The sequence below is a fragment of the Gastrolobium bilobum genome, unplaced genomic scaffold, assembly GCF_033153095.1.
Source record: "Gastrolobium bilobum isolate Gb01-03AN ecotype WA unplaced genomic scaffold, APGP_CSIRO_Gbil_v1 utg33092, whole genome shotgun sequence".
NCBI lineage: Eukaryota > Viridiplantae > Streptophyta > Magnoliopsida > Fabales > Fabaceae > Gastrolobium > Gastrolobium bilobum.
In genome coordinates this window covers 23,483-44,939 of record NW_026899544.1, presented here as the reverse complement: position 1 = coordinate 44,939, position 21,457 = coordinate 23,483, and the positions used below count along the sequence as shown (strand labels likewise).

Below are 21,457 nucleotides of genomic sequence, written 5' to 3'. Positions count from 1 at the left end.
AATACCTTTGAATTTAGTTTACTATTTTCTTATTATTAATTGTCTTTTATTTTATAAATCCAATCATCAAAATTCAATCTTTTACCTACTTTCTTTACTTAAATAATCACTACTTACACTTATCTCCGTGGGAACGATACTTGGACTCACACATCCCTTTATTACTTGTGACATGTGCACTTGCATATTTGTGTGATTAATTTAATTGATTGCAAATTGCACAACAGTAATATATGCTACGAAAAAGTTTATCCTTCCTCTGACCTAAAATAACCTTAATGGCTTGATCACTTGCATCACACATTAGTTCAAAGGGGAGGTTCCAGTCTAGAGGTTGGATGATAGGTGATGGGACGAAAATTCGTTCCCATCTAAGCCCATTTTGATGGTAAAATACCATTCGTTCCCTTATCTGATGAGAAACTTTTACACTAAAAACACATGTTTAATATCTTTATGACTAAAACACAGTGGGGAATGGATGATGATGTAATCCTTTGAGAAATATAGAAAAAGGGGAACGGATTGGGAACATTAAATACACCTGCTCCACTAACTCAATCTCTCTGACCACTTTGCAGGAAACGTTGAAAAGAAGTTTCCATAAAGCATAAGAGGTACGATAATCAAGCAAGAAGAAACGTGTACAACAGGGAATAAAGAGTTCTTATTGGTTAAGAGGAAAGAGAGGCATGAGGGATTGCAGAAGAAAAGGCAAGTCTCAACAATAATTGTCCAATCCAGCAACTTGCGTTCCTCTGAGCACTATTCACACCGCCCCTTTCATGCAGTCAAGAAAACAACTCAAGGGAAATTACAAGTTTTACCACCCACTCTTCTTCCTATAAATAGGATGTTTCAGAACGAAGAAACCATCGAATTCCTTAAGAAAAGATCACTTAGTTTCCTTTGTAGTTTTTCTTTGTATAGTTTTAGCAATAGTTAAGTGACAACAACTTCTCCTCCATTTTGTATCACCCACTTGAGACTCCTCAGGAGCAACAACCATGCTTCTCCATTTTCATTTTGTTGTAACCTAACTTGTTTTTGATTAGTATAACGTGTTATTTTTCTTCTCTTCCATTTGTTATCTCTGAACTAAATCTCAGGTCTATGGAATTTCAGTTTGGAATAATTATGTTTAAAGTATTAGCCATGGGCTAAGTTATTTGTTGAACGAAAAAACTGTGAAGTTCTTAAAGAATTATTTTCAAAACTCTTGTACTGAAGCTTTTGTATTTCTCTGATTAAGTGTGCTATATTCATGCCATATCAATGGAAATTGAATGCGTAATGAGAAAGGAACTTCCATAAGGAAGGGATTTCAGACAACTTAATCATAGGGGGAATGTAGTGTTATGAAAACAACACTGCTGGTTGCCTTAGGAAAAAGGAACCACCTCATTCACTGAAGGTCCTGTACATAGTAACTGTTGAAGTCAAGGGAGCCATAGGAATATGGAAACTTGTGAGCCATTTAGTCCATGAGTTGAGAAATCAGAGTTGGCAGTGAAAAGACCTGAACAAATTTAGAAGGGTTAAGTCCTGAGTGGAGAATATAGCTATTTAAGAATGGAACAGTGGATTCGTTCCTTGTGTTAAAAACTGTTTTATCTCTCCATATTGTTGTCTCTTAAATATTGTTATTGTTATTTTCTTTATTCAATCTTGTATCAACAAATCTCCAATGAATATTGTCGTTCCTTCTCTCATCAAGAAGGATTTCGTATATAACGATGCGAGGAGCTGTTTGCTGTCAGATTGAACTTACTATTCTTGAGGAACGTTGTCAAGATAATAGGGAACATTTGACCAAACAGATCAATTACTAACTCTTCTTTTCATTTTCATTCTTTTTAAAATAGTTTCAGGCATTATTTAGAGTACTATCCTCGTGGGAACGATAATCTGGGCACTAATAGTCCTATTTATTACTTGATGTGTGCACTTGCGCACTTGGGTTGAAGTCAAGAGAACGAATGTGTCTTCTCTTGATGAACTGAAATAAGGGAACGTCCTTTACAAAAATATTTTAAGCAACCAACAAGTTCACACCCAACAATAGGTGTAGTGACCAACTTACCCTTCAAGGTTTCAAAGGCTTTTAGGCACTCAGAACTGAATTCAAACTTGGTATCTTTCTCCAATAGTTGACAAAGGGTCTAGCCACCTTGGAGAAATCTTTGATAAATCATCGATAAACCCAGCATGCCCAAGAAAACTCCTAATAGCGTTAACATTTACAAGGGGTGGCATTTTGGCTATGGCTTTTACCTTAGCTTGATCAACTTTTAATCTATTCTTGGAGATTTTATGTCCTAAGACAATTCCTTCTTTTACCATTAAATGACATTTCTCCCAAGTAAGAACAAGATTAGAGGAAATGTATCTTTGTAAGACTTGTTCCAGATTTTCCAGACAGTGTTCATAAGACGTTCCTAGCACTGAGAAATCGTCCATGAAGACTTCCACTCCTTCACCTATCAAATCAGAAAAATAGAGAACATACATCTTTTGAACGTTGCTGGAGCATTGCATAACCCAAAGGGCATTCTTCTGAAAGAAAACGTTCCGTAAGGATAGGTGAAGCTAGATTTATTTTGATCTTCATGTGCCAGAGGAATCTGGTTGTATCTGGAATATCCATCAAGAACGCAAAAGTATTCCTTGCCTGCAAAGTGGCCTAACATTTGATTTATGAATGGAAGAAGGAAATGGTCTTTTCTTGTGGCAGCATTGAGTATCCTGTAATCTTGGCAAATTCTCTAACCTGTGACTTTTCTGACAGGAATAAGTTCATTCTTTGCATTCAGCTCCATATAGTTATGCCTCCTTTCTTGGGAACGCATTGAATAGGGCTTACCTAATTGCTATCTGAAATAGGATAAATAATTCCTGCATCTAACCATTTGATTACCTCTTTCCTTACCACTTCTTTCATGATGGGATTCAATTTTCTTTGGTGTTTAATTGAAGAACTATCAGGGTTAGTCAATAAAATTTTGTGCATACAGAAAGTAGAACTAATACCTTTGAGGTCAGCTATAGTATATCCAATAGCTCCTTGATATTTCCTCAGCTTCTTGATCATCGATTCTTCTTGATCTTTGTTCAGGAATGATGAGATGATGACAGGGAGTGTGTTGGTGTTCCCAAAGAATGCGTATTTCAGATGATGGAGGAGTGGCTTCAATTCTAGCTCAGGTGGTTGTTCTGCAAATGGTCTTTTGACTTGTTTTTCTTTTGTGTTCTCTGTAAAGGCTCAGCTGTTCTCCTTTGCAAGTAAGGTACCTGCTCATCATCTTGCAAGTTTTCCACTTCTTCTGATTCTTCTTTATTTTGCTTTATGTTGATGTGGGTATCTAGAATAGACACTATACAACATTCTTCTATGTCTTCATCATCATCATGGAACTTCATAGCTTTTATTACATTGAATTTGATTTCATCATCATGAACTCTCATGGTTAGCTCTCTTTTTTGTACGTTGATGATAGCTCCTCCAGTTGCTAGGAAAGGTCTTCCCAAAATGATAGGAACATCAACATCAGCTTCATAATCCATAATGATGAAGTCAGCAGGAAAAATGAATTTGTCCACTTATCCTCGTTCTTGATGAAACCGTTACTCCTAACAACCTCATTAAAATGAATGTTCGAACTCCGTGATGCTTGCTTTAGCCTATATATTGACCTTTGAAGTTTGCATACCATATGCTCCTGGACTTTGGATTCAAAACCATCAGGTTGTGTCATATACGCCTCCTCCTTCAAGAACTCATTCAAGAAGGAAATCTTGACATCCATTTGCCAAATTTCATAATCATTATATGCTGCTATAGCTAGCATGATCCGAATAGATTTGACTATGGCAATAGGTGAGAAAGTCTCGTTATAGTCAACTCCTTGACTTTGACGATATCCTTTCGCAGTCGACCTAGCTTTATAGGTTTGAACATGCCATCTGCATCGGTCTTACATCCAATAGGAACCATTCCTTCTAGATGTGGAACCAAGGTCCATACTTGGTTTTGATGCATCGAGTCTATTTCAGACCTCATTGCTTTAAGCCATTTGGAGGAGTCAACATCCTTGACTGCCTCCTCATAGTTACAAGGTTCATCATCCTCAACGGTTTGCTGATTCTCAATCACAAAACCGTACCTCTCAGATGGTTTACTAACCCTAGTAGACCTAAGAAGTTGTGTGTACTTTTCTATTGGAGAACGCCGCCTACGGAGCAGACTCGGGTTCTTTAATCTATTCTTGTGGGCTTTGAACTTCTTCAAGTTCAACTTTACTCTCACTAGCTCCTTGAGAAAGAAGATCCTTCTCTAAGAACTCAACGTTCTTGGACACAATTACTTTGTGATCATCAAGTGAGTAAAAGTAGTATCTCTTAGTGCCTTTGGGATACCCCACAAATAGATATTTAGTACTCTTATTAACACTAAGCTTGTTTGATGTCAATGTTTTGACATATGTCGGAGATCCCCAAACCTTGAGGTAGCTTAAATTTGGTCTCTTACCAATCCATATCTCATATGGAGTGGTCTGAACAAATTTAATAGGTACCTTATTCAGAAGGTATGCTACAGTGCTTAAGGTATACCCCTAAAATAATTTTGGGAGTTTTGTCTCACTCATCATGGACCTAGCTATGTCCAACAAGTTTTGGTTCCTCCTTTCGGATACACCATTCTGGTGTGGCGTGTAGGGCGCAGTAAGCTGTGAGAGAATCCCATTCTCCTTTAGATAATCTTGAAACTCGTTGCTCAGATATTCGCCACCATGATTTGATCGTAATGTCTTAATCATCTTGCATCGTTGTTTCTCTACTTCACTCCTATACTCCTTGAACTTTTCAAACTCGGATTTATATCTCAACAGGTATACATACCCAAATCTTGACTTATCATCAGTAAAGGTAATAAATTAAGAATATCCACCTCTAGCCTCAACAGACACTGGACCACATATATCAGAGTGAATGAGTCGTAACAACTCACTAGCCCTATGACTCTCAAGCCTTTTGGGCTTGGTCCGAGTCATTTTCCTAGCTAGACAAGACTCACAAGGTCAATAAGATTCTATATCCATGGAATCTAGGTATCCATTCGCATGTAGCCTAGACAGTCTTGTTTCGTTTATGTCTCCTAGTCTAAATGCCAAAGATAAGATTGATTATCTATCCTAGGTTGTTTCACATTCCATTGAGGAATTTGTTTCACTTAAATTTTTATTGTATTTCTACCGATTATTTATCCATATGAACAATAAATTCCAAAGGAACATAGTCATAAAACCTCTCTAACCATGCTCTCCAACATACACATCATATTATGTCCAAAATTTTGATCCACAAGAAATACTTAGTGAAATTGAGAAATCTTACCACCAATGGGTTCCTAGGCTTCCAGATATCAATATACAAGCTTCCAAGAAACAAAAACCACCAACAATGGCTATAGTAACCTCACAAAACTGCCACCTTCAAACACTTGAATCTCCTCACACACTCACTTTTTCAAGAAATTCTTTTAGGGTTTTTGATCACCAAGAGATTCTGGGTATTTTTTATGTTGTAACTTTCTTGATTCAGTGTAAAAATAAAAAGTTGCAAATCCAAGTTCCTCTCCAATGGTGGTTCGGCCAAGCACTCTAAGGAGAATGAAGATGACAAGCTTTTAAGGTCATTTTCAAGACCAATAGGAATTAGCCACCTCATTGGACTTTTTTTTTCTGTGAGCTACCTTATTTGACTTTTTAATAAAGTTTCTAAAATATCTTAATTCAATTTATTTAATTAATCTTCTTGAAATATAAATTAATTTCAAGAATTAGGAATTTTCATAAATTCAAGATGCATAATTATAGTTTAATATTGTCACAATACAGTGTTAAAAAGACCCGGATAATTTTTGCATAATTTCATTTTTGCCCCTATTCACAAACTCTCTGTATTTTTTCAAAAACATCAAAACTCACCAAATAATTCAAATAATTACTTCTCTTGGTTCCAAACACTTCTTTCAACATATATCAATTCCCAGAATATTTATATGATGGTCACAAACTCTCTCTGTAAAATTATACTGCAGTATTTCATTCGTTAAAAATCATTATTCATCAATTTTTCAGAATAGGGCCTATCCACTTTCAAATTTCATTATGAATCCAAATCCAACATTATTTTCACCAAATAATGTCTAATTATATCATTTCATGATTTTAGGGTTCAATAATTGTCAAATTACCATTTTACCCTTTGAGTGCATTTTCACATGAAATTCAGGATTTTCACCAATTAAGCTCTATAATCCACAATTCAATCATAATAATGCATTTATAATTATGAGTGTTGTTATAAAATCTCTCTCAAAGATGATACTAATTTCTTATGGACTAATTTTTTTTCTTAATTAGTGCCTTAGCTATGAGTTCAAATTTAATTATGGAATTAAACCTAATTATGGAACAATTGAATGTGATCGTATAACTATAAATGTGAATGCTTTTAGCATAATTATATGTTTTATTTTTCTTATGGCACATAAGATAAATCTTCTCTCCTACTCTCACAAGTCACAACAAATGATGGGACCCACCCACTTTATTTTTTTAAAAAGAAAAGAGAAAAAAATAGAACAGAGAATTGAAGTGAGAGTAGGAGATAAAATCTCTCTTATATGACATAAGAGAAATAAAACCCTAATTATATAATTTAATTAGAAGAATACTCCGTTACAAATTATGTGTATCAGTGTATGTTTACGAAATTAACATGAATGAAAAATAATATTCATTATGTATCAAAATAAAAATAAAAAAAAACTATTCATCTTCATCGTGGTCTTGAAGTTGGTATCCGAGCGGAAAAAAAGTGAATAAGAAAAAAAAAAGGAAAAATTGTGAGAAAAAGGGATATATTATGACAACAAATCAACACATGACATTATTCATAATAATCCTCTACAACATGATAGTATGTCGAGGTGGACAGATTTTTTATCAAGCAAAATATGATGAAAAAAATGTAACAAAAAAAGTTAATTTGATAATATGCTTAAAAAAAAAAATTATTTGATAAGTCAAAATATTATAAAAATATTGGTTTAAACCTATTTGGCAATCTAAAATATTAACTCCAAGTTTAATAAATCCATATTTAGTTGGTTATTAAATATTGCCGGGAAAGATGTGTAATTTTACAAAATTAACCTCTCTCTTTTTCAACCACGGTTTACTGAGTTTTCTACATAGCTTGAATTTTTCACCAATGTCATCTCTCTTCGCCGCTGCACATTTGTTCAATTTGATAACAGTAACACAAATCTCATATATATCAAAAAATAACCATCACATTCGTTCAGTTCCATCAACAGTAACACCAATCTCATCATCTCTCTTCGCCACTGCCATAGCTTCTTTTTAGCTCTCTCTCCTCTCACCCTTCCACCATTCCCGTCCCTTTCCTTTTGTTCCCAGTAGTTGTAAGTGAGAGCTTCTGGAGTCGTAAATATGGGGCTTCGGCGCTTTGATGTGGAAAGTTTTGATCTTTGAATTTTTTAGCGATTTAGGATTTGGTTTCTGGCAAAGAGTGGTGATAAGATTTTCATTCAAAACTTTTCAAATTCAAAATTAAAATAAATTTTGTACATTGCAGATGATAGGGATCGAGTGAAGGAGCTTCATAAGGAGATAGAAACTAAGGCCAAACAGAAACAAAATCGACACATTGATGAAAAAGATGGTTACAGAGACAGAGATAGAAGATAGAGGCGCAAAGATAGGTCTAAATAAAAAACGCATTTTTGTCAACAAAATTCGAGAATACCATCCTTTGACACAATTTCTGTCGTTTCATCTTGGTGAGACTCATACTTATGTATTTTTTTTCCCACACTTTTTACTTCTTTATCTATTTCTTTTTTTCACTTCAAATTGAAAGTTCGAAATGGCCTTGAAGGCCGATGCATGCCAGAGGGAAAAACAAAATTTTTCTTTGCGGAATATACATGCACATCAAGATCAATGCTTTAGGAAAGCATGATTTTACTTTGTTCGTGAAATCACCAGATGATCAAGGCAGGTCTGAAGGGTTCAAACCCTCTAATGTTGATCCACACCACCCACTCGTCTAGGTGCAAGAACTCCTTCTTGTGAAGCCACCGGATGATCACCACAAAGAGACTTGCTAGGCGCTCTATGTGTGAAGATGGAGGCTAGATGAAAGTGTTTGAAAAGTGAAGCTCTCAACTTGAAAGCTTCACAAGTGGCGCAAGAGAAAGGAGAGAATAGGCTAGGCTTTTCAGAAAAACTCTTGGAGGAACAACTAATCACATAGGCGCATAAGAGGAGAGTATTTAAAATAAAATACCAATCAGATTTTTCTCCTAAAAATCTCATCATTAGGCGCCAGATTGGAGAGAGAAGTGGAGCTGTTTTATTTCAAAAATTGCTAACAGTCTCCTAGAATATTCTCTTGAGAATTGGTTCAAAACCTATTCAAAATTCTGATCAGAAATCTTCATAAGATCAGCTATATGGTGCGCCCCATATAGCCCAAAAAGGTGACCAGATACATCTAAGTAGTTGCATTCAAATTTGAATCAACTCACTCAGATTTTCTCCCAACTGACTAAATCTTCTTGAGCTGATTTTGATGAGCAAATCTTGCTCACCAACAACCCAAATCAGCGCCATATATGGCCTTGGATCTTGTCCAAAAGATTCTCTCATGATACTAGTGATTTGTTCCAACAAGATCTCATCTTATTCTTTTGTTATGAAACAACCTTTTATAGGCAATTCAAATTCAAATTCAAATATTTGAATTCAAACATTCAAATATTCAAATTCAAATGTTCAAACATTCAAACATTCAAATTCAAATTCAAAATTCAAAATTTCAAATTTCAAAATTCAAATTTAAAAATTCGAATTCAAAATCCAAATTTCAAAATTCAAAATTCAAATTTCAAATTCGAATTTCGAAATTCAAATTCAAAATTCAAAATTTCAAAATTCCAATTTCCAATTTCAAATTCCAAAATTCAAAATTTAAATGTTTGATAATCAATTTAACTAATTAAATTAATTAGTAATGTCTTGGACTATCCAAGTCCATTACAATTAACCACGCGCCCTCCACCCCTTTAGGTGGAGTTCCAAACAACTTCTTGGGCTAATAATTATTATTAGGCCCAATACCTTTAATGCTAGAGCATCTAGACAATTAGGTGTTTATGTGTGACCCATTAGGTCCAACTTAGCCACTGACATAAATGGGCTTGGGCCCAATAAGCCCACAACCCATCTAATGACAACACAGAGCACTAGCAATGCTTTGTTGCCCCAGAACTAGTTAGATTAATGATTTGATCATCCTATTAAACATATTTGGTTGCCGTATATATTTCCTTTCGTCTCGGTTACCTTCCCATAAAACCTAGGGTAAGGAAACGCATCAACCCTTGCGGTTTAGGGTTAGCTTTATATGAAATAAGGAGTCTTCAATTTACTGACTCTAAAGGCGGATCATCTTATGATCTCTTTTACTATGCATAGATTCCCGAGTCACTATAAATGTCATCCTGATTTCTCCGGTTTAAGGATAACCTAATCTCTCACAGAGATTTGACGAATTCCTTCAGCTTATCACCCTAGCCCTGTGCCCTATCAGGACAAGCCCAATAGCATACCTAGGAGTCTCCATGTTTCAGGCAGACGAGGTATACAGTCAAAGCATGCCTTCTAGAACACAGTCTAAGTGATAACTTTTGGTCTAAGGAAAGACATACCCAAATATAAAGAGACTACTCTAATGATACTATCTGTGAGATTTCCTCATAGAGTCTCTTTGTGGGTCCGTTCAGTGCGAGCTTTATCCACCCACGACTTTAGCTAAGACATCTCCAATATCTGTAGCACATGAGGTCTATACCTTGTATCCATATACAAGTAGATAAGTCGTGCTAGTCTTACCCGAGATTATTGACCCCATTCTCAGTATCTCTAGACTAGGAACATAAAATTAGGAATAAACATCTGGTATTCTTGAATCCTCATGATTTTGATCTCATCACAGATACTCAAGAGATACCTATTTTATTCCACGGGGTTTATCAAGTTATTCATAATATATTAACATTAATATCGAGACAGAATTATGAGACAAGATAAAGAGTGCTTTTATTTATTTGCAACAATATTAAAAAGGTCTACATCTCTGTCCTTATTTAATCATAAGATTGTCTCTAGGACACCCAAATACTAACACAAATAACACAAATAACACAAATTTACATCTTTTGAAATGATATACATTTTCTTCTTATATATAAAATGAAGGATTATATTTATTTTATATTGTAGAAAAAATAGTTATATCATGTTATAAAAATAAAATTATAAGTGGAAAGTAAGACCCACATGTAAGAGGAGAGAGAAAAAATAGATGTGAGACCCACGTCCACTTTGTGTGTGTAGAAAATTTATTTATCTTATGTAACATAAAATAAATATATAGAAAATATTTCTGTAATTACTGCAGATAAGTTATCTGCATTTGTTTCCAAAACGACGTCGTTTTGGGATTGAAATATTAAAAAATTATAATTATAAAGACTATAATAACTCTGAAATAAATTAAAATTACAAAAATACTATGATTTCTGCCCCAAAATTGGATTTACTGCAAATAACTTATCTGCAGTAATCACAGAAAAAACAAATCCATAAATATAACCCTAAAATGAAATCCTGAAAACATTATATTTTCGAGAATTTTTTTTTAATATATTACTAAACATGATCTTTTTGGAATTTTTATCATCACTTTTTCGAGCATCTAAAAATAGTCTTCTTACCAAATACCCTTTAAGATAATCGTATAATATAATTAAAGGAAAATGTTCTCTATTTAATATTTAATATGTTGACAGAATTAACATAAATAATCTTACCCAAAAAAAAAATTAACATAAATAAAAAATATTTGTCCTCACTGTATAAAAAAAAAGTATTATTCATAATCATTGTTAATCATTAATTAGTAATTTACAATGACAAATTTGATAATAAAATTCATAAAAATAAAATAAAATTATTTCAATTATCAATCATTGGTGTATAAATAAATTACTGTTGTAAAATTAATAAGAACTAGAGTAAAAATATAGATGCTTTATACATGCTTTATTTATAGGCTCATAAAACATGAAGTCATAATGTTTTCAACATTTATAACGTCTGTAACGATCATAACATCTTCAACAGTCATAACAGTTATATGGGATTGGACAACCAATAAATTGTTTATAACAATTACTAAATTTTTTAATTTTTACCAGAGATGAGAAATTCTTCCGCAATTATAAAAAAAGGACGTAATATAAGTTATTGTAAATTTGGGAGAATTATTATAGAGGTTATTTGTGATAAACCACGAAACCAAATTATGGACCGTTTCCCCGATAAGCGCCACTTCACTTCAAGTCATCGTTTCCCGCGCCAAATATTTCACATTTATGCACCTTCCCAAAACATCCGTTTAATCCCGTCACACCGCAAGCAACAACTAGGGTAATCCTAAAATCCCCCAAACCCAACATCTATAGGAGAGAGAGTCGTTCTCTCTCTTGACTCCGATCAAAACAACAACAACAACAACAGCCTCTACGAAGAAGAAGAAGAAAATGTTTTATTCACAGACATTTTTGGCACGAAAAGGGCCACTTTCCACCGTGTGGATTGCCGCACACCTCCAACACAGGCTCAAGAAGTCTCACTACACCTCCACCGATATTCTCTCCACTGTTGGTAAGTTCCTCTACTTTTCTTTTTCTTTTTCTTTTTTCCTATCGCTGTTACATCTTCAAGGTCCAAAGTTCATGTCTTTCTCAAAATTCCATCTGGGTTTTGGAAAATTGTTTGAAATTTTCTTCGAAATTTGTACTACTTTTTCTTCTTCTTTTGGTGAATCCAAGTTAGTACTTTTCTTTAAGGAACAATGTCACTCATTCTAATGGGTGTGGATTTTTCATTAATATATTATCTAAAAACCAATTTTGTGCGTGTTTGTTCAATTGTTCTTCCGGGGTGGTGGGGGCAAATGCACATGTTCTAGAATTCACGGGTTTGTGTTTATTTAAAGTGGTTTATGTGTTTTTGGTTGCACGCTAGTTTCTATGTACTAGGAATTTTCATTTTAGAAAAGGTACGAAGGTCCTGATCCACAATGTAGGTTTGCATTATTATTGTTATTACTATTAATTATTAATTCTTCTCATGGATGCCTCTCTTCTAGATCGTATCATGGATCCAGAGGTTCCCATAGCCCTGAGAATGTCAGGGCACCTTCTCTTAGGAGTTGTTCGGATATATTCGAAGAAAGTTGATTATCTTTATCATGACTGCAATGCGGCTGTGAGTGCTTTGTGCAAAGCATTTGGTTCTATGCCACTTAATGTACCAGAGGATCCAAGGAAGGCACCAGTTCAATCCATCACCTTCACGGGGACACTTAACTTTGATGAACTCAACTTGGATTATGAAATACATCATAATGGGTAATATTTCTTAAGGTCTTTCAATTATTTCTCTTATACTGAAATATATATACCTTATGTATGGATATATGGATGTATGTTTCAGAGTTGAGGATACTCACGTGAGGAATGAAGACGAGATCACCCTAGCAGGTTACATAAGTGGATGAGTTTTGTTTTAGTTATATATTTTTTCAATGTTTGAAGATGCATGGAATTTGAGGATTTTTTAATACTTTTCAATGTGCAGATCGAACTCATGATGGAATGGATCATTACTTGACAATAACAACTTTTGATGAGGTCTAGCCTTATTTCTTTCCTGCTGCATATACTATTTATTTTTTTGAATAATGTGGTTTTAGAGTTGCAAATTTTATTTATCTAACGAATTTTATTTTATTTCATTTCATTTATTTGTTTGTTTATTTTGTTTTTGTATTAAGGAGGACATAGTGATGAATTCTTCACACACAGATGTGCTGCCATATTCAGGGGCCAGATCCATGGAGGATGAGTAAGCTTCTGTTATTTTTTATCTACAGTTGCATTTTGGTGTTTTATTCCTTATGAACCAAAGGAATATTATGTTGTCCCGTAGGTATATCATTCAAGATGGTGGTCCAAGTATCCAGAGAGAATCACCTGTTACCCAGCATGTTGGTGGTGACCACTCTCATAACTTTCAGGATAACAGTCCTCCACTAGTTACCCAAGTCATGCCAATTGAAGTTCTTCGTCATCACAACAATGCTTGTAATACTGAAAATTCTCCACTAATTCCGGATTTTGGGGATAATAATACTGAACCAAACAAAGAACTTGATCAAACAATGAGTGGAAAGGATCATATTCCTGAGATAGTTGATGATTTGGATTTTAACGGGATGTCTGCCCCATCTCAGGCACAACACCATTTTGGATCACCAACTCCCCTTACTTCTCAAGGGGCTGCCTCAGAACCACAACTTTGTGTAGGTCAGTGCACATCTGTCTCTTGCATTTATATATGCATACTAGAATTACAGAACTTTACTTTTTCTTTCCTTCCTTTTTACTCTGTTTCAGGGCCTAATTCTCTCAATCTAGTGCTTCGTGCAAGTCCACCAATTCAGCAGCCGCAACGAAGAGGAAGGAAGAGAAAACCATTCTTTGATGAACCCATAGTTTTGTCAAACAGGTAAATTTTTATTTATTGAATTGCTTCATTCTCTTGCAACTTATATTCTTATTTGCTTACTTATAAATTTCTGTTCTGTCTATGCATGTTACTCATATGGGATGTGTCTTTATAGCTTCATAAGGAAGACGCTTAGTGATACTCGTGATATACTGCGGAAGAGAAAGGAGGTTCCTTCCTCTACTTTGGATACTTTTAAATTGAACAACAGTCGAAGAAAGGAACACATTTTTGACCAGCCCTTATTAACTGGTAAGCTAGTCTTTATCTTTTATCTTTAGTACCTTACAGTTTTATGAACTTGTCATCGAGAACTTGTGGCTCCATGTTTAGGGCTTTGCAAGGATCTATTAGATATATCCAGAAGGGAATATATATGTTCAAGACCCAATTTGGTCATCAATGAGGAAGATAATATGGATGCTGGGATTGCTGGAATTCCTCCATCAACCAACCAAATTCCCAAAGAGACAAGAGCTGCTACACCTCCTCCTGTTAATGCATCTGATTTGGAAATTGAACACCTTCGTAATAGTATTCTTGCTCCCCATCCCACTATCCCAGCTTGCAATGTGGACATGGAATTCAATATTGAAGATGATCGTAGGAGTCCTGTTAGAAATGATGAATTGACTCCTGTTTCAGCTAAAATCTTAAGATCTGTGTCACTTTCTTCTTTGGGAACAAATATTGCATCTGAGATAATGCAGACATCTGATTTACCAGCATCAACCGGTATTCGTGGATTGGAGATGGAAACACCAATGACAAATTTGGATGATACCTTTCAAAACTTTGGTCTTTCAGATACTCATCAGTTAATCAATTCTGCTGAAACAGAAGTAAGCTTTTAGGTTTCATCATGAATGCTTTCATACAGTCTCATTTGATCAATCATATTCCATTCCCTTTCGGTACTAAGTATTTATTATTCTATTTAACTTTTTAGTATGAGGAATTTATGAGGAGGATATATTTAAATTTGTAACTTGTGGCTTCCTTAAGATAGATATTGATGTATATATGACATGTTAAGTCTATCCAATAGTTATTTACAAAAAAAAAAAAAGTCTATCCAATAGTAAAGTGCTGTAGTCATCCGTTTTTTGAGGATTTAATGCACATTTTAATGAAAATGTTTGTGTGATATGTTCAAACTAGTAGCGTGTGCATCACTGTCTGTCTATCTTGTACACAATTTTGATTTTATGGTTTTGCTTTTGGTGTTTATAATCACACAATTTTATATGTATGTGCCTCTCCTCTTCCTAGTTTTTTTCTCTTCAGGAGCTGAAACTTGCTTTTAGTAATCTTACCTTCTGAATTAATGGTCTTGAAATTGTTGAATTGAAGCATTTCATCTAATAACTTGTCAAACTTGTTTTTCGTAGGAGCTTGGTTTTCTGGAAATGGAGAACAATACGTCTGCCAGTATGTTCTATTTTCATGTCATGTTCAATTTGATTTTTCTGGAACATGCCATTATTTTACATATTTATTGTGATGTTACTTGTATTGTATAATTCCTGATATGATTTTAGATGAATGGTCAGTTTCTGTATTGGCATCAGTATTACTGTTGTAGATAACATAAATATTTTAATGGCAGGTTCACAAGGTACAAGTAAAAGTATCAACGAATTGTCTGTGAGGACTAGGTACCTATTCATTTCTCTATGCCATTATAGAATATATTTGTTCTTATTCCAGTCATTCATCATATCATGTATATCAAACCACTTTAGTGAATGCCCGTGAAAAGTTTTTTCCCAGATCGAGGACTGACATAACTTTTGAGACTCTTGACATCAAATTTTTCTGAAGCATCTTAGATTGATAAATTGAGAGCAAAATACTCTCTGCTGTTATCCCTTGTTCTGAAGAACATTTATTATGCATCTTAACTGTTTTTGATTACAAACTCCTCACAAAATCTAACTATTTTCCAATGAGTTGCATGAGAGCCTATGAGGGGTTGATTTGTAGGATAAAGATTGTGCAAGTATCATAATTGTAAAATTTTCTATAGATGCATGCTATTGTGATAGCTTATTTTTTGAATTACAAATTTACAGCCTTTATGTGTTTTCCTTCTTCTTTTTTATGAACAAGTTATTTCTGGGTGTTTTAATAGTTAATTTTAAACATAACCCAGGAACTTGCACAGTGCCAAATTTCCAAGTATATTACTTCATAGGATCTGTGACCTTACTTTTCTCCCTCTTCCTTGTGCCTGAATATGTTACTCATCTGATACATCATAAAGACACATGCATTAGCATTAGAGTGAAAATTAAAACATCAGATGACAAACAAGACTTTGTATGAAAATATAGTATGATAATTATTTTAAGTAGATGTATATATTAGTGGAATGATAAGGTGAGGAAATCCTAAAAGAAAATTTAACAAGTAAAACCATACTTTAATTAATGCATTCTTTTGTTGAACATGTGTTAATTTGTACCGTTTTTAAGTTCTTCACTATTCTTCTCTAGTATTTGAACATTTCTAATATTCTTTACTTATATAATTCCAGGGCTGCAGCTCAATATTTGAAAAGACATTCTCCTATTACCCCAATTTTGGAGGATCCTGTTGGAGATCTTAGCTTGAATAAAATCTTGGAAGGAAAAACTAGAAAGCACTCTGCTCGTATGTTCTTTGAAGTATTGGTGAGTTCTAAAACAACTCCATCCATAGAAGGGAACCTCAACTATGTCCAAAGAATTAGAGTATTGGTTGTTTGTGGGCGTATGATTTTAATCTGGTTAGAATGTGAATACAGGAAAGTAAACTGAAGAGTATTTTTATTTTTTCTCAAGTGTGAATGGTTCTGTTTCTTGTCATCAACATAATTATAGCTTTGAATCCTGCTCTGACGGATATAGTTCTGCAAATATTTGCTAAAAAAAATGTGTAGTTAATTTGATCTTAATTAAGGGATATATATTTGTATATCATCCTTCAATTCAAGTCCTACAGATTATGCTTTCTTCAAATGCAAGCATCCTTGTGAACAATAATGGTGCTCCCCCCCCCCCCCCTCTTTTTTTGCTTTATTGTTGTTAGAATATATTAGATGTGATTAGATATGAGTAGATGTGATTAGATGTGATTAGATATGATTAGATTACTTCCTATCCGTAAATATTCTGATTGTATTAGGTCTGGGCCTTTCACTTAAGCCCATTAGGGTCTCTATATATTGTAACTCTCTGAATTAGATCAATACACAACATATTATTTTATGTTCAAGTTGGTATCAGAGCTCTTTGTTCTGGGAATTTTCGCTTCCGCTAAAACCCTAAGCTCACTACTTAGGCGTTCTCTCCTTCCTCTAACGCCGTGCGTCCCTCCGCCTTAGTTCTACACTGTTCACACGGTTTTAAAAAAATAAAATAAAATTACTGTTCATCTCGTTCGTACAGTCCGTACGGTTTACTGTTCACCGTCAGTACAGTTCACTGCTCATCGTTCGTACAGGATGCACCATTCACCGTCCGTACGATTTCACTGTTCACCGTGTCCGTACCGTTACTGTTCGCCCTCCATACAAAACATTGTTCATCACGTCCGTACAGGTACTGTTCACGAAAAAAAAAAAAAATCCTGTTTCAGATTTGGTCATCTCCTATATAATATTATGGCAGCAAATGATTCTGATCATTCGGAGGTCAATTCTCAACCTCCTCCTGTCAAAAATTCTCCCAATATCATCTCTACCAATGTTGGGTCCATTACCTCTTCAAAATTGAAGGGTTTTGTTAATTACAAGAATTGGGCCACCTCTCTTGCTGCGAATATAGCTCAGCAGTCAGACAATGCATCATTTGGTTCAGTTTCTCTCTCACTTGCGTACTATGCTGCACTCCAAACTCTTCTCAAGAAGGCTTCTCCTTAGTCTCAGCCCTCCGCTCCATATACTGGTAATCCCGTTGCTTGTGTTTCTCAATTTACATCACTTGGCACTTGGATATTTGACTCAGGTGCTACCGATCATCTCTGTGGTAATAAGGAACTCTTTACATCTCTTACTTATTCTGATCATTTACCTTCATTTACCCTTGCTGATGGAACCAAAGCTCCAGTTCGTGGGATTGGACAAGCTCGTCCGACCTCTACCTTGGCCTTGACATCTGTTTATTACATTCCTGGCATCCCTTATAACTTAATTTCTATTAGTAAATTGATCCACTCCCTCACTTGCACCATTACTTTTTCTAACCATTCTGTTTCTGTGCAGGATCCGGGTACGGGGAAGATGATTGGAGTGGGTCATGAGTCACGGGGGCTTTACTATCTAGAGGTGCCTCGTCCTTCAGTGGCATGCTCTCTCACAGAATCTCCACAACTTATCCACAGTCGCCTCGGTCATCCAAGTCTTTCAAAGTTGCAGAAGATGGTTCCTCTTTTATCCGGTCTTCAGTCTTTAGATTGTGTCATGTCAACAAGGGAAGCATACACGCTCCTCTTTTGCCAGTCGAGTCAATAAACGAGCTGATGCCCCTTTCTCTCTTGTTCATTCAGATATCTGGGGTCCAAGTCGTACCTTGTCTGTTTTAGGTTTTCGGTATTTCGTTACCTTTATTGATGATTTCTCCCGTTGCACTTGGATTTATTTAATGAAAAGCCGTTCTGAGTTTTCTATTTATCAAAAATCTTCTGCTGAAATTCATACTCAATTTGGTGCCTCTATTCATATTTTACGTAGTGATAATGCTAAGGAATATGTTTCTGTGGACTTTTCTAATTTCTTAGCCAAACATGGTACTTTACACTAAACTACTTGTCCTCACACTCCACAACAAAATGGAGTAGCTGAACGTAAGAATAGACATCTTATTGAGACTGCACAGACTCTTCTTATTCACATGCATGTTCCTCTTCACTTTTGGGCCGATGCAGTCCTTGCCTCTTGTTTTCTCATCAACCGTATGCCTTCATCTGTGCTTAATAATGACATTCCTTATAACTTATTGCTTCCAGATGTTCCTCTCTATCCTCTATCCCCACATGCCTTTGGTTGTACCTGTTTTGTTCATGATCTCACCCCTGGTAAGGACAAGTTAACATCTAAAGCCTTTAAATGTCTTTTTCTTGGTTATTCTCGTCTTCAAAAGGGTTATCATTGTTATTCTCCCGATCTTAAGCGTTACTTAGTTTCCGCTGATGTCACTTTTCTTGATCAACAACCCTTTAATTCTATCCCATCTCCGTTGTCACAGGTTGATCATGTTCTTCCTGTCCCTTTTCTTGACTTGTCTTTGCCAGCTGCAGGTGCTTCTATTCCAGATGAGCAACCTATTGCTTCTATACCTGCGGACCGTCCACTTCTCACCTATCAGCGTCGTAAAATTGTGCCTCATGTCGACTTGACTCTTGCTGACTCATCGCCCACTGCTATTGATTCTTCCTCTCCGGATCCTTCACCAGAGGCTCTTCCCATTGCTCAAAGAAAAGATACACGTACTACTCGTAATCCTTATCCTCTTTATACCTTTTTGAGCTATGACCGTCTTTCTTCACCTCATTTCACCTTTGTTTCTAGTCTTTCTTCTGTTTCTATTCCTAAGACAACAGGTGAAGCACTTTCCCATCCAGGGTGGCGCCAAGCGATGCTTGATGAGATGACTGCACTTCATTCCAATGGCACTTGGGACCTTGTTTCTGCTCCTCCAGAGAAGTCTATAGTTGGTTGTCGTTGGGTGTTTACTGTGAAAGTTGGACCTGATGGCCATGTCGATATACTCAAAGCACGCCTGCAAAGGATTTTACTCAAATCTTCGGCCTTGATTATAGCGATACATTCTCTCCGGTCGCTAAAATGGCGTCAGTTCGCCTATTTCTTGCTCTTGCTGCTGTTCGTCATTGGCCACTCGTTCAACTTGACATCAAAAATGCATTTCTTCATGGTGATTTACAAGAAGTCTACATGGAGCAACCACCTGGTTTTGTTGCTTAGGGGGAGTCTGGGAAGGTGTGTCGTCTTCGAAAATCCTTATATGGTCTCAAGCAGTCTCCTCGAGCATGGTTCAGTCGCTTCAGTTCTGCTGTTCAGGCGTTTGGCTTAATTCGCAGTAAAGCTGACCATTCTGTATTTTATAGGATTACATCTCCTGACAAGTGCATCTATTTGTTAGTCTATGTTGACGACATCATTCTCACCGGAAGTGATCAAGACGGAATTCGTCAGTTAAAACAGCATTTATTCAGTGTATTTCAAACAAAGGACCTTGGGAAGCTGCGTTACTTCTTGGGAATTGAGGTGGCGCAATTTAGACAGGGCATTTCTATTTGTCAAAGGAAGTATGCCTTGGATATCTTAGAAGAAACTGGTATGTTGGGGAGTAAACCAGTTGATACACCCATGGATCCTAATGTCAAGTTATTGCCCGAACAGGGGGAGCCGTTGTCTGATCCTGGACGTTATCGGAGGCTAATTGGGAAGCTCAATTATCTTACTGTGACTAGGTCAGATATTTCTTTTGCTGTTAGTACGGCTAGTCAGTTCCTTGATTCCCCTTGTGATTCATATTGGGATGCTGCTGTGAGGATCCTCCGATACATCAAAGGAGCACTAGGAAAAGGTTTGTTGTATTCGAATCAGGGAAATACAGAAATTTGTGGTTATTCAAATGCTGATTGGGCAGGATCACCCTCGGACAGGCGCTCTACTTCCGGTTATTGTGTCTTCTTTGGAGGAAACTTAATTTCGTGGAAGAGCAAGAAACAACCTGTTGTTGCTCAATCTAGTGCAGAAGCTGAGTATCGTGCAATGGCAAATACTACCTGTGAGTTAATCTGGTTAAAGCAGTTGATTTAGGAGCTTCATCTTTGTGAACAGAAACAACCCATGACACTCATCTGTGATAATCAAGCTGCGCTACATATATCTTCTAATCCTGTATTTCATGAGAGGACCAAACATATAGAGATTGATTGTCACTTCATTCGAGAAAAGATTCAGTCAGGAGAAATCAAGACAGCGTTCGTCAACTCTTCTGATCAACTAGCGGATGTCTTCACTAAAGCTCTTAGAGGTCCTCAGGTTGAATACATTTGTAACAAGCTTGGTGCTCACAATATATACGCACCAGCTTGAGGGGGAGTGTTAGAATATATTAGATGTGATTAGATATGATTAGATATGATTAGATTATTTCCTATCCGTAAATATTCTGATTGTATTAGGTCTGGGCCTTTCACTTAAGCCCATTAGGGTCTCTATATATTGTAACTCTCTGAATTAGATCAATACACAACATATTATTTTATATTCAAGTATTGTGACATGCAAATTTCTGTTTTATTATTGATGTGGAAGTTAAATGGTGCATTACAGGCTTTAAAGACTCATGGACTTGTTGATGTACAACAAGAAGAACCTTATGGTGATGTCAGCTTGAAGTTGACTCCTACGCTTTCAAATGCTCAATTTTGATATTTTAAATTAAATTATTTGCAGTCCTTTGCGGCCGTGATGTATATAGGTAAGAAAATTATGTTTTTTTAACAAGACTTTTATGACTTTTGAAGGCTGATCATAGAACTAGTGTTGGTACTCATGATACAAATGTAACAAGAAATGGTACAAATGAAAAAGAATATATTTTATTTTATAGGATATTACATTTTATCCCTATGAAGTCTTCCTACAAAACAACTTCACTGCTTCGAGTTTAAAATCTTACAATTTACCCTCCTCAAGTTACAAGAACAGTAAT

General features: G+C 35.6%; 1 protein-coding gene across 1 annotated transcript; it reads left to right on the top strand.

The window, feature by feature from the left end:
• Positions 1-11,698: 11,698 nt before the first annotated feature.
• LOC133291254 (sister chromatid cohesion 1 protein 3) lies at positions 11,699-21,174 on the top strand. Its single transcript, XM_061489477.1, has 13 exons — positions 11,699-11,822; positions 12,310-12,571; positions 12,657-12,703; positions 12,801-12,853; positions 12,997-13,067; positions 13,152-13,528; positions 13,619-13,730; positions 13,846-13,982; positions 14,064-14,572; positions 15,122-15,161; positions 15,340-15,388; positions 16,270-16,405; positions 21,076-21,174. The coding sequence occupies exons 1-13, from the start codon at positions 11,699-11,701 to the stop codon at positions 21,172-21,174; spliced, it is 2,016 nt and encodes a 671-aa protein (XP_061345461.1).
• Positions 21,175-21,457: the final 283 nt, after the last annotated feature.